This window comes from Rutilus rutilus (genome assembly GCF_951802725.1).
Source record: "Rutilus rutilus genome assembly, chromosome: 15".
Lineage (NCBI taxonomy): Eukaryota > Metazoa > Chordata > Actinopteri > Cypriniformes > Leuciscidae > Rutilus > Rutilus rutilus.
The window spans coordinates 10,805,084-10,819,851 of NC_140220.1; the positions used below are offsets into that span (position 1 = coordinate 10,805,084).

The 14,768-nt window shown below is 37.2% G+C and overlaps 1 protein-coding gene across 12 annotated transcripts in view; it reads left to right on the forward strand.

Annotated features, from left to right (window-relative positions):
• enah (ENAH actin regulator) overlaps window positions 1-14,768 on the forward strand; it is a 108,438-nt gene that overhangs the window by 25,415 nt on the left and 68,255 nt on the right. Inside the window, exon 1 of one of the 12 annotated variants that reach the window (XM_084433045.1) lies at window positions 4,714-5,119. The exons of 8 other annotated variants lie outside the window; for them this stretch is intronic. In XM_084433045.1, coding sequence (XP_084289171.1) covers window positions 5,031-5,119 — 89 coding nt within the window. In that variant the 5' untranslated portion in view covers window positions 4,714-5,030. Of the gene's footprint in view, window positions 1-4,713; window positions 5,120-14,768 lie in introns of those variants that run through there. 3 more of the 12 variants (XM_084433041.1, XM_084433050.1, XM_084433051.1) reach the window with 3 other exon arrangements.

Below are 14,768 nucleotides of genomic sequence, written 5' to 3' on the forward strand. Positions count from 1 at the left end.
TAGAACAGATGTTGCATAAGTGCATTTACTTACCAACCATGATCGCAAACAATATGGTCGAGATTCATGTTTGGATTTATTACAGTTCACTCGCATATTAGCAGCAAATCGCAGATGCGGCCTCATGAAGGAACACAGACTGGCTGTATGACACTTTCATTTGAGCAGAATTTCACAATAGACATCAATAAATTTCAACATACTGTTTGACACTTTATATTCAACAATATTATGGATCTGACTGTAATGATGCTGTTGTATGAGAGCTGGACGATAACATCATTTTTTGCAGAACTGCTTTATAGATGAAATTAACTAGTTTAAGAAATGCTCTTTACAACAGAACTGAACACTGAACTAACCTCAGCAGGAAAATGATGCATTTCGGCAACTGTTCAGCTATCACTGTAAAGCTGCTTTGAAACAATCTATTTTGTATAAAATGCTATATAAATAAAGGTGACTTGACTTGACTTGTCAGATCATAAGTGCTTTTTTTGCAGCTCAGAGAGATCAGAGCGTGTGCGTATGGTTGCCTGGTTGGGGAAGATCAAGTAAAACACTGGACAGAAAACGTATCCTTTTAAGAGAAAAGCTCTGTTTGGAGGATTTATGCTCTTGACATCTGGCAACCCCAAGCAGGAAAGATGGAGGCTCGTTACCAATGCAAGATAATGGAAATGTCAAATGTTTTCAGGACAAATAACCACCGGGTTAAACCACAACGATTATTTGTAATTAATCGAGAGAAGCAGATCATTGTTATCAGGATTAAAATAGAATTAATCATGCAGCTCTAGAATCTAGTCATTTGTCAGAGCAAATATTTACCCCAAATCACAATATAGTAGGATCTAATTTATAGACATGACTGTGGGTTCTCATATTTTCAGATAAAAGGAACATAGCTTTTTTTCAATGGCCATATTTAGGTTAACCAATGCAGTTATATGATTAACCACTGTGACTTTCTATAGAGAACTGAAGACACTCATATAGTGACAAGTGACTTATATTCTTGTGGAACAGAAAGGGATCAAGCCCAGACTGGTTCTATGGTGGTGTTGTCAGCGCCTGCAGAGGCATAAAGCTCGAAACGGCGGTGCCAGGCCTCCCGTGGACATGTGGTTTATAAGCAGAGGTGTTGCATGCATCCTCCCATGCACCATGTGTTCCGCCGACGCCGGCTCAAGGTTTCACACTATCAGCCTGACCCGACTGCGCCGCCCACTCACGGGAACCTGGTGCTTCCAGGTGGCTCTCTCATCGCCTGACAAGACTGGGATGTTGCACGCCAACTACAGTCTACGTGAGATTCGAAAGGTCCACGTTTGCTGTTGAAGTGTTCGTAGCATATTAGCATACTGCTCTCAGGTCCAGAGTAGCTAATTGATTCCTGCGTTGTTACGCTGCTTTCAAAACGGGAGGGTCTGTGACTGTGCTTGACTTGCACATTTGCTTGAGTGCGATGACACTCAATGGTCTGAAAACAGTTGTGGCTTTTCCATTGATGAATTGCTTTTCCCTTTCCTGCTTTCAGCAAGTGTTAAATCCAACCCAACAATTTGTAAAATTTGCCAGCATGGAGCTCAGGCAGTATACTCCCAACTTTTTTTTATTCTAGCTAGACTGTGGCCACATACACACTGTAAAGTTTCAGGAGTAACAACTGCATTTAAATATGGCAGTGAATCCCCTAAATGAAAGCCGCGTCTGACAGCACTAAAATACTGAACTGAGCTCTCTTTCACGTCGTCTTCTGCTTGAACGGACAATTTCACACAAATTTATGTCAAAATGACCGACTTGGCGAGTATCCTAGTGAACATAGTCGTTTTTTTGTTAAGTGAACATAAACCGTCGAGAGATAAAACGCATGTGTACGGTATCAGTATATTGGATCCCCATGTTATACCTTAAAGTGACAGCAGCCTAATATTCCTGCTACTGTCTGTTTTTAATGTTAATCAAACAATAGACTCACTGCAAAAATATCACTTCACAGAATAACTTTAATAAGGATTCATCTGTATTTAATTTATACAGTGCAGACTATGCAGTGACATTTTTTTTTTACGTTTGATTACTTTATTCAATTTCTGTACATAATCTACCTAATATGTATCTAACTATTGCTAGATCTACCTGAAAAACCTGTTTCATTTGTATCTTTGTTCTATTGTGTTTATTTGTGCTCTTGCTTGTAGTTTGTTCTTATTTTATTAGACTGTTTACTTTAATAGTTTTTGAAATGTATATTTTATATTTAATATTACATTTATGTAGAAATTTTTTCATTTGCATTGTTCTTGCATTTCATGTAAAAAGTCTGGCGAGTAAGCTTCAGTGCATCCGTAGAGGGTTGTTCATAGAGCACTCTGTTGCAGTGTTGCCATGTCTACTAATTATAAGCATTTTGGCCTTGTTGTTTGGGTTTGGCTCATAAAGCAATCAAGTTATTAAAGTGGGCAGGTGCGGGTCACAATATTTTGGTCTTATTGACAATATAAAGCATTTAGATTTATTTTGGTTTTATTCTGGGCTTGTTTTTGATCACTGTTTATTTTTGCAAGATCTGGCAATCAAAGCTTGTACCTCTTTCCCTGTGATTTTTCTTGCAATCACTCTGTATACACATAGACATTTTGTAAATGCTGTTGACACTACCTGAATTTTAGTTAATTAGGTTGTAGAATGCAGTTGTCACTAATTACTGAACTGTGTGTGGACAAAACAGTATTACTAAAAGGTGAATTTAACAAACAAATGTTGTTATTATAATTAAATATTGCATTAGTGTTATATTAGCATATTGGCTGTGGTGTTGAAATAATGATGATGATAAAAATTATAATAAAATTCAATTATTAAATTATTATTATTATTACAGTATAATATTTGCTGTGGCAATTGGTTTGAAATTTCACTGGTTTTGACTATTAAAAGTTTGGTATCTTGACAGCCCTATTGAGAAGCTCCAAAGTCATATTGATTGCTCTTGCTGTCAACCCGTCCCTGTCAGTGATTGTTGATTTGGGTGGGTCCTTGACCGGTGCTGCCCTTGTCAGCGCCTGAGTGATTAATTGCCAAGTTTACAGACTGGACGCTCGGAGCGTGACCGTGCATTATGATCAGGCGTCTGCGCGCTGAACCCCACCCTCAAAAATGACAAGGCCCTTCTTTTGCACCTGACCTGTCACTCACACCCATCTGTTCCTGTGGAGACAAGCCAGACAATCGCAAACCACAGGATCTGTGCCATGCACCAAACCACATGATCCCAGAGTGCATCTGTCACATGTTTCCCTGTTTTACTGCTCGGAGATCATGCTTTCAAATACGTAAATAATTGAATTGATTTGGCTTTATTGCTCTATTCAGCTCGGTGGCACTGTTGTAAGTATCATGTTGAGCTTTTCCCATTTGAGAACGGTAGCGCACAGCAATTTTGTGTAGATTGATTGCTCATTTTTTGGCCTCCAGCAGTTGGAGCACAGCTGAATCCAGTGTGCTGGTCAAATCTGTTTTTGAAGGTTCAGTACCTTACAAAATGTTACATTTAAAGGGATTATATTATATTGTGCCACTGTAAATGTTTTAAACAATAGTGCATTTTTAGTATCAATGTATTGTCTTTCTCTACTGGGTGTCTAAGGGCCAGACTCTATGCAAGTATGTGAACACAGACATTACTATCTACACAAGCATTTTGTGTGTTGTTGCGTTACAAAGGGAATCAGATCAGGGTTGTTATATATTAGCATAAACCTTTTTCTTCGTTCAGTTTTTTTTTAAGGTGCACTACTGTAATGGCGGGATGTAGGATTGAACAATTAAATCTATTTATTAAAAATAAATCCACAATATCAATAATAAAAGTAGTATTTTTTATCTTTTGTCAAATCAACTTAGATAATGTGGTTCAGACAACATAATATTTTAAGTTTCTGTTGATTAAACCAATATCCTTCATTGTATTAACTAATTTTTTTTTATTTCAATGAACTCAACATTAAGGCAACCAGGTAACTAAGTTAAACCAACAATATTTTTTACAGACTACTACTAATAATAATGATATCTAATTTCATTAGACAGCATTTTTGATAATAAATTTGTATGAAATCATAAAACAGAATCGTGAAAAAATAAAATGCAAAACAAAGAATTTGGGGAAAAATAAAATGGATTTTATAGTGCCTTAAATTAAATTGCTTCGCCATCAGTGGTATGAATATTGTGATTTGAAATTTTTGTGATCATATCTTTGCCCATATCGCCCAGCCCTGGGCAGTTTTGAAGAGAATCTTTTATCAATTTTAAGTCAATATAGTTACTTACCTGAATACTAACACATCTGGTTTAATGACACCAACATCTACTGGCAACTCTAGCACCCCCTTGAGTACTGTGAGCAGGCCAACGTAAGCGCTAACATTTACGTATATGCTTAAACTATGTTTGTGACCTGAGAAGTCACTTAAGGCCAAAAATAAGAGTTTACTTCTTTTTGATGGCAAAGCTACCTCTCAATCATTAAATATTTAGGCTAGCGTTTTGCATATCATGCGTTTGAAATGATGTTTACCTCATTCTGCACAGATCACTGCATGCACATGCTGCTTCAAAACAAAGCTTAGCCAGTAAAGATAAATCACTATTGAAACCGAGCAGCACAGAATAAAGAGAGGAGGGTGGGGGGTAGGAAAGACCAGAGCGAGGGAGAGAGAAAGGGAGAGAGGCAGGGCGGGAAAAAGCCTGCTCAGTTGAGCAGTATTAACACAGCGTAGCAATTTCATCTTCCCAAACGTGATCTCCTTTAACAACTGTGAGCACTCAAATGCCTGTTGCCAGGTTACCGTCCAGCACTGTGAAAAGCGGGATTGTGTACGAGAGCAGCATGGAGAAGCGCTGCTGACTTGCGCCCATCTCTAAATAATGAATCACCGATGCATTCAGAATAGAGGGAACGCGATGAATAGGCGTGTGTGATCGGGATCGAATCCGCAGCGTCGGAGCCGGGGGAAGCCATGCAGCTCCAGCCTGCAGCACAATGCAAGGTGTCCGGCTTCATACTGAATGAAAGATGCGCCCAGTCTTCGAAAATGGAAGTCCATCGGTACGTACACACACAGGCTTCATGGGTTTGTTTTCCTTTGCAACTGTTGCATCCTTAATGTAGCTCAAAGACATTGTTGAAATGCATGTTTAGGTTCACGTCGGTTTACTTTCTACTTCAATATTGCTCTCTGGGATTATGGGTTTAATAAAGCAGTGCTCTATTGTAATTATGGAGGATGTGAGCTGCTTTAGGAAGTGTGGTGGAAAATGTTTTCAGTAAGATTACGGTTTCATTTGCTCTAATAGCTCCCTGTGGAATGGATGGGAGATGCACAAATTGGCCTATAAAACCAGTGGCAGGCTACCAACATTTGTGCACTGCAAATTCACTCATCAAACATTCATGGCTAGTTTATCCCATCGCGCAAATATGGCCCTGCAGACCAAATCAAAGTTCATTTTTTGTCCACATTTGGTCTCAACCAAGTTAAATTGTTTTCTCACTGCTAATAAGTGCTTAAAATTCTTTGAAGGAAAGGTGTTTCCCCATGTTGCCACAATGAATGGGGTGTTTTTATAAACCATGCTGCCATGACTAAGTATCACTTATGACGTTCTTAAGGGGAACCTCCATGCATGCAAAAGGTTTGGTGTGAGAAGTCGCTGTGCATTCTTTGTGAGTGAATGGGCAGCTCAGTGGAGGCAAAACAGGTCGCTGTCAGCACTCACCTGCTACTTAGTTTAAATTGCAGTTAAAAGTAAATTGCATTGGTTTGCACAGCATACACGGTAAACATTCTGGAGGTGAGGTGTTGGTGGTAGCTTTTTCTGGAATGAGAAGATTCTTTGAAATTCTTTGTTTTGCTGATGTTTATGTTTTGCAATACTGTGCTGAGGAAAACCAGTAGTGCTAGTCCCGTTTTATCATTCTTAAAGGGTTAGTTCACCCAAAAATGAAAATTCTGTCAGTAATTACTCACCCTCATGTTGTTCCAACCCCGTAAGACTTTCGTTCATCTTCGGAACACAAATTAAGATATTTTTGATGAAATCTGAGAGCTGGATCACTCCTCCTGCAGGCTTATGGACACCTTAACTTGCTGGCCCAGAAAATGTATTAAAGACATTGTTAATATAGTCCAAGTGACTCCAGTGGCTCAATCTGAAAGTTTATAAAGCGACGAGAATACTTTTTGTGCGCAAAAAAACCCCAAAATAACGACTTTATTCCACTATTCATTTCCTTCTCTCTGGACCTCGAGTTTTTTTTACGTAGTAGCGCGTCTGTGTTGCACGTCACCACGTATCACACATGACCAGAGTCGCCCAATAGTGAGCCTACGTGGTGACGTGCAACACAGACGCGCTACGCTTAAACACTAGTAAAAAGACTCGAGGTCCAGAGAGAAGGAAATGAAAAGTGGAATAAAGTCGTTATTTTTGTTTGTTTGTGCGCACAAAAAGTATTCTCGTCGCTTTATAAACTTAAGATTGAGCCACTGGAGTCACTTGGACTATATTAACAATGTCTTTAATACATTTTCTGGGCCAGCAAGTTAAGGTGTCCATAAGCCTGCAGGAGGAGTGATCCGGCTCTCAGATTTCATCAAAAATATCTTAATTTGTGTTCCGAAGATGAACGAAAGTCTTACGGGGTTGGAACAACATGAGGGTGAGTAATTACTGACAGAATTTTCATTTTTGGGTGAACTAACCCTTTAAGAATGTTTTTTGGGGGGGTGAACACTGTATTGCTTTGTAAACATATAATCCACTTTAAATGCAAAAAAACCAACAACATGTATTTATATATAGATTATATTTTTCACATATACTTGTATAAAATATTTTATACAAATATGACATGTTTATTTATATAAATGATGAATGCTAAATGTTTGTTTCGATTAACACCTTTGCTTTGGCAACACATTCAGTCCATTTTAAATTCCAACATACATATATATATATATATATATATATATATATATATATATATATATATATATATATATATATATATATATATATATATACACACACACACACATATTTCAGGTTTCAGTGATGCTGTCAAAGGTCACATTAATTGATGTCAGCTTGAGTTTCAGTTTTAATTGGAAAGCTATTGTAAAAGTTCCTCATGATTAAAAAGAGGGTAGTAGTATCTCTTAGACTTCATAATGGCATCCGTCTGGCTTTACTACACAACCACGAACCTCTTGAATTTCCTACATGTCAAACTGTGTGGATTATACTCAACACACTGCTTAGATAAAGATGACAGATGGCAGCTGTCAAAGAGAAAATGTATTTAGGATAGACGTATTTTGCTGATGTTTTTCAGTGACCAGTCAAACAAGGAAAAAAGAAAGAAAGGCATAAATTTGTGCTGCAATAGATATTGGCATGTTGTAAATTGGGTAGAACAGACATTCTCTGATGTGTTTTGGGCTCTAAAAAGTATTACAACCAGTTCACCAACACGTTCTCTGACTGAAAACATTCCAAACTCAAAGATTTTGTTCGACCTATGTTTAATTTTAGGAAAGTGCTTTGTGGTTTCCTCAATGTGTCTAAGAGGAAAATGTATCTCTAAATTGAAATTAGAGATTATCACTATATTCTTAAAACAAATGTACCATTTCATAAGATTTTTCTCACAGTCTTTATCTTTACATTAATGTTTAAAGTTAAATAAATATACAATATAAATATGATATACATGTTATGTTGTATATATTATATTATATTACCATTTCATTTTATTATTCTCAGAATCATTATCTTTATATTAATGTTTAAATTATACATTTAAATGTATAAATGTATTATATATCCATAACAAATATGATGTTTTTATTAATTTAATATATTATTTATTGTGTTGTTATAATTGTGTATAATATAAATAAAACATTACTATGATGTAGGTGTGGGCCGTATACCTGTAGACACGATTAAAGTTGCATTCCGTAACTTTTTTGGGGTTAAAAATGATCCAAATTAAATTTGAGCAAGTACAGAACCAGCCAGTGTTCAAAACTATCTGCTTGCCTTAGCGCGATTCAAAACGGTAAGCTTGTAATAGGCTAATGTTTTTAATTCCAGTGGTACTGGTGGATTTCCACGGGAAATTCGAGCATGTCTTTGTGTCATTACGTCACATCTGTACACATAAAGAAGGTGTCTCTGCTAGTAGGCTATACTGCATGTGAGGATGTTGGAGGTGGAGATTTATAGCCTTTTCTCACAGCACTTGATATAATTAAACTTATCAATTTGATGGTGGATCCAGAAAGGTCCAAACGACAATCACCAGTGACAACTGGAGATTCACCAGTTGTAAAAAGCAAAAGACTTCGTTCGGACTTTGGAGTGGCTACAGAAAAAAAGTATGCGAAAACAAGGGTAATATCGGAAGGGCATTAAATGTAGTCACACAATGCTGATGTTGTTAACATTCAGCGTCGTCAGCTCTGTCCGGAGGCTGCCTAAGCTCAGCGATTGAACCGTAAAGACAGTGACGATGATGTTGATTTTACCAAATCGATCTGAGTGCGAGTCGCAACCCGAACCTCCATCGCAAGGATGACTCTAGCAGGACGTTTCTCTGTGACGTGCTACCGAGTTTGAGGTACATTATGTGAACCAAAACGCATGGTGTAAACATGGCCTGAGGGCCGCACGCATAAAGCTTCTGCTCATACAGCATGTGAGTACTGAACTGAGTGTTTTTTGCCACATAATTGGGCTTGAACGGTACTTGAGTGTAAAAATGCCTGTCTTTGCAAGTATCCTTGTAAACACAGTCATTTACGTCTTAAGTGAACGTAAATGGTTGAGAAAGAAAAAGTGACAACTGCCTAATAAATCTGCCATCTGTATTACTGTTAATTAAACAATAACAGCGAGAAAATCTCTCATTGATCTTGACTGAATCACTTTTGTAACTTTAATTTACAAGGATAAATGTATATTTAAATTACACATTGACTAAGCAGTGTTTCTTATTAATTTTATTACTTTACACAATTTATGTAGTTTTTTTTTTTTTGTAGTGCTTGAAGTTTTTCAGATAGGTCGGTTTCATTTGTGTCTTTGTTCTATTGTAGTTTAGTATTGTTGTAGACTATTTACTTGTCTTTGTGAGTTTTGTATTTTATTTTTTACTAATCTTGAAATTGTTGATAAGAATTATACAATTTCAATAGTATACATTTTTTTGATAATATAAAATCCTTATTTAAAGCAAAATATATTTGTGATATACGTCGTTATCATGAAATAAAATTACTTAATGCAGATAATAACCACCCCAGACAAAAAGATGAAGTCTCAGTTGATTCACTTGAGTCAATGCTACATTTGTCTGTATGTTATAAATATTTGGCACATTTTTGTTTCTGATGTTTTTTTTTCTTTCAGATTTCATATAGCCCGTTTTGTGTTCGTACTCAAAAATCAGTCAATTAAAACTGTATTAGCAATCTGCTCGCATTGGTTTCTGTCCTTTTTAAGTGTGTTCTTGTCCCCTTGCCAGTGGCTTAAAAGCAGACTCCTCTCACAAATAGCTGCCCATGCAGAGAATGTCACCAGGGCTGTTTATACAGTGATGATGTCTCCCATTGTCCTGCAAAGCATGGCATGAATGAATCTGCACTGGCATCTACCGAAACGGGTGTTCTGCGTGACTCATGGTTTGTGAGTGGAGTGTATTTTTAAGCCAGTTTTTGCAGTTTCTGTGGAGGAGGTGAGGTGTTGGCAGCTCAGGGACTCTCCATCTCGCCTGTGGAAGGAAGCAGTCACTGTCATTAGCTGTAAAGGATCATAGTAAGGGTGAACAATGAACACCAGGCTGAGAGTATTAACGTTCATGTTTTTATATTTTCATGCAACTCAAGATAGACTCGGGGATAGACCAGTTTACTGTCTATTTAGCGCTGATCATTCACTCAAGGCTTGTGCTGTAGAGGAAAACAAAAGGCAAGTGAAAGAAGCCTGAATGGCTCTGTACCACCCCCCACCCCCCCATACAGATTTTTTTCACAGTATTATGTAGGAGCTACACATAAAACCCACCCACGTACACAGTGTTGCTAAGGTGATGGCTTTAATTCCTCATTCTATAAAAAGACCAAAAGAGCAAAAACAGCAATGAGGGATTGTGACTTATGAGGATGTCTCTCTCGACACTAGTGTGTGATCACCACGGAGTCTGAAATCTTTTGAATTGGAATGAAGATTGTCATGGATAGTATCCTCCTCAAAATGGAGGAAATTAAATGCACAGGAAAACAGATACAAGTGCTGAATTGGTTGACATGCTGCTTCATATAGTGAGTTCGACATCCTCCTCTTCCAAACGCCTCCTATACAGTCATACAGGAAGAGCAAAATTCAGATTTCCTTCACCTAGCCTGACTACTCCTCAAAAGCATTGGCTCATGCTTGTAATTATCTCTGATTGGTCAGATGGCCCAGTCTGTTGTGGTTGGTCGACCGCTTACGGCGCGTGTCCGAAATGCTCATTACCATATCTGAATTTCAGTTCCGGAAGCTTCCTAAATCCTCAGCGATTGTACACACTATAAAGACAGTAACAATGGCATTGATTTTACCATATCAGTTTGAGCATGATGAAAACATTTGAAGACATAATTATTCAACCTGAACCTGCATTAATTGACACACAATGTTGTTAATAGTGGGCCCACAGATGATTAGCAGAACTATTTCAGTAAGAGAGTAATAATGTGAGATGGGCGGTTAGCCGGAGAGTAGACCTGCACTGGGTGTACAAAATATAAAAAACAAAACTATGTATTTTGTTTAAACTAATATTTACATGAATAATTAATCGTACAGAGTAAGTTGGTCCAGATAAAGTGGGTACTGTCCATTCTTTAATGGATCGTTTGGCAAATCCCGCGTTGACCTCGCCAAGATTTAAGAAGCAGTCGTCAGTAAGACGTCGGGAACACGAAAAAAGCTTATACTGCATTTGTATCGCTGTGGTAATTTTAACCACTGACTCTTCACATCCTCACTCTTTGGAAGTGTATACAAAGAGGATTTGCTTTGACAGCGCAGAAAACAGCGTCTTCTCAACATGTACACAACACAAACCAGCTACAGTGTTTGAGGGCTGGCCAAAGTAGACGACGTTTGTGGGCAGCCAATGAAAACCATAGACTGGCATAATGCAAATTTGTTTGGTATGAATGTTATGTAAAAAAAAGACTGGAATTACTGATGACTAGTTTCAGAAGGTCAGAATCGATTCTTTCTTTTGGGAGACAATAACTTTATTTGTCGTGCACTTTGATCTTTAAAACTTTGCAGACCTTCTACATTCCCACACAGCTATATTACACACTGCATGAAAGGGAATATCTGAAAAAGCATAATAGGGGCACTTTAATCAATTGTTTCAAACCTGTATGTTATTTTTTTTCCATGGAACACAAAAGGAGAATTTTGAAGAATATTCATCGTTTTTCCATACCGTGCCTGTTCTTACTGGAGTGTCACTGAGGACTGCTGAAAATTCAGCTTTGCCAAATAACTTGTTTTTTTAATCGTTTTTTTTATCATGTAGTGTATGTTTTATATATTCTGTTATTTATATCTTATATATGTATGTATTTTAGTCATATCCTGTCGGGTTCATCATGATCCCCTTTTGCAGACGGTGATCAGGGTTTCAGTTATTTGTCACTGTATGCTGATCTCACCTTGTGGCTGTGAGACGGTATGAATCTCACAGTGGGAGTTGGAGCCTATTTCCATCTCCCTGCTACGCCTACACCATGCCGTGGACCCTCGAGCTCCCTGTGAGCAGTCAGCTCTCAGCCTGAGCCATCTCTGTTACAGGAGTATGGTTTAAAATAGCTCCTGTCTGCTCTTTCTCACGCACCTGTGGCTAGTTGAGTAGGTAAAACGCAGCACAAGTGTTATTTTAGGAGTCCATGGCCCTCTTAAGGATTTGTAGAATCGTTCAAATGAGATATTTAGCCCTTCATGTTGCCATTGATTATTTAGTCCATTTTGCTATTAAACTTGAAGTGTGTCATTTTTTGTTCTCAGTGTTAAAGTGTGTTCTCGTATACCAGCTTTAATATGCAGAGATAAGTAAGCACAAGTAAACTGTGTGGTGGTAATATCCTTGTCCTTGAACATGATTATATTGGCTCAACCAAAGGCATGAGTTTGGAGTGGGACTACATGTTTAACTGACCAATGCAGATGAGGTGATTTGTTCAGAAAACTTGTTGGAAAATAAGGCGGGGTATCTATACAGATTTCCAAAATTGATCAAATCTGACTCGCAAATTGATTTGAATTTCATTAAATTTCAGATTCCATTTTGGTTTATTTCAGTGTTTCAGATTGATTGATTGATTGATTGATTGATTGATTGATTGATTGATTGATTGATTGATTGATTGATTAATTCAAAACTGTAACTCATCTTTTTTAACTATCTGTTAAAAGAACCAGTTCATAGGAGTCAATTGTTTCTGGAATCAGACAGTACTGGGTATTCTGTCTCTTCAGTATCTCTTTTTTCATCAAAAAGAATCTGTTCATGAGTCATTTGTGAATCGAACTACTTGCCAAGGCCCAAAGAGTAGGGCTATACTATAGAAGGCCTTTAATGGGCTCCTTTTGTCACAGGGCCCGGGACGTTCCAGTTATCCCCCGAACCTGATGACGACCCAATGTTTCTCTTGCTTTTCCAGCCCTTACTCAGAATTACCACCTGTCATCCATGAAAATACCCTTCTCTCTCACTGAATTGACTCGCTGACCCAAATGTGTGTGCTCTATAATAACTTGGCAAATATGGCTTTCAAAGAAGGCTAAATTTGTATCCCTTCTTTGCTGGCTTTAGTTTCTCTTGCAACATTGTCTATGAAATTTTAGAGGGCACATTTCCTAGCCATTCATTCTTGAAGATTTACCGCATGATCTCTGTCGCTGTGTCCTTCAAGATATATATTCCTTCATTGTGTGAAACACGTTGTGGTTTTCTCTGTTGGTGTTGCATAAAGTTTGAGGAGTTGAGGAGCCATCACACAAGAACAGGGTTCTATTGTGATATTATGGTGGTAACCTTGACTGAGACTTTGTTTAACTGTTTGTCTGTATTTCATTCTTTCTTTTTTGATATTCTTTGTGAGAGAACTCAGCAATACCTCAGAAATCCCTTGGCCTCTGAGCAGGATTGCTCTGTAGATATCTGGACCTGAGGTCAGTGGTTCCACTTGACTTGTAAGGCGGTTTGAATCCCTGTGTTTGCTAGAGTCTCAGTGGATTTGTAATGTGGCTTAGAGATGGCAGCTTGTTGAGTTATAGTGTTAGACAATTTGAGCTGTGTAAACAAACTAAGTGTTAAAGTGTGAACATGTCTGAGTTGGCCTTCGTGACATGCATGATTCATATTAAACCTTCAGGGCTAGTTCATCATACATTGACACAGATATCAAGATCTATGTTTAATTCACATGTAGTGTTTTGCAACTTTTGAATTATATAGAACATTAATGCATGACTTGAAATTCCTAAATAGATGTTTTTATTTGATTTTACTTTTACATAAAAATAAAAGCAGTGACACTATAATTTCAACCAAACAGCCATTGTTGCCAGACAAATGTTTAATGTCATGTTTTATTTAATTAATACAACAAATATTATATTTTCTAGTCTTCAAACAACAGATTATATAAGATTTACCTAGATGAATTTTTACTAACACTTTTTTTTTCTTTACTTGTAAAGTTTTTTTATTGAGCATATTATTCAGTTTTCAATCAACAATATAAGAGAGGCTCAAGTATTTTTGTATAAGTGTACATATAAACCAAAACAAAACAAAAACAAACAGAGCGGAAGTAGAATACAATTTTGTAGCAAGAAGTAAAATAAGAGTTTATACAAATAAAATGAAAGAAAATAAGTGTTTATACAGACACTGATTGTAAGAAGTCTATGAAGGGTTGCCAAATATTATAAAAACCTGAGAGATTATCCTTCAGCAAATATCAATTTCTTCCAAATGTAAAGTATTGGACAGATCCCGAAGCCACATTTTGTCAGTGGGTATCGCTGGCCCTTTCCATGACATCAGAAGTAACTTTTTTGCAGTAATAAGAGAGTAGGAAATGAACCGCTGCTGGGCTGAAGTCAATTTTCTAAATAACTGTGATGTGCCAAGGATAATCAACAATGGTTCCGGTGACAATGTAGTCTTAAAAATTCTTGACAGTACATTGAATACATCAGACCAATAAGTGGCAACTTTAAGGCAAGAAAAAAAAAGCATGAAAAAGTGTTGCATTGAGGGACTGACATTTATCACAGCTTGATAAAGCGTTCGGGAAAATGCTGTGGATCTTAGTTTTGAAAAATTAATCCTATGTATAATTTTGAACTGTATAAGACAATGTCTCGTATTATTAGAGCAGGAGTGTATGTATTCCAGAGATTCTTCTCAGATGTCATCAGGAATATGGATAACTAACACTTTTTTAAATGCATAAAAATTGCTTCTGTAAACTTTCCTTAGTGATGATGACGCAAGCATATTGTTGAGTCAGAGCTGATTTATTGAATAAGGTTCGTAAAACTTGTCTGATGATATAACGGCTGAATAAAAAAGCACATTAAAATAAGGCTCGCAGAATCCGCATCCTTGTTTA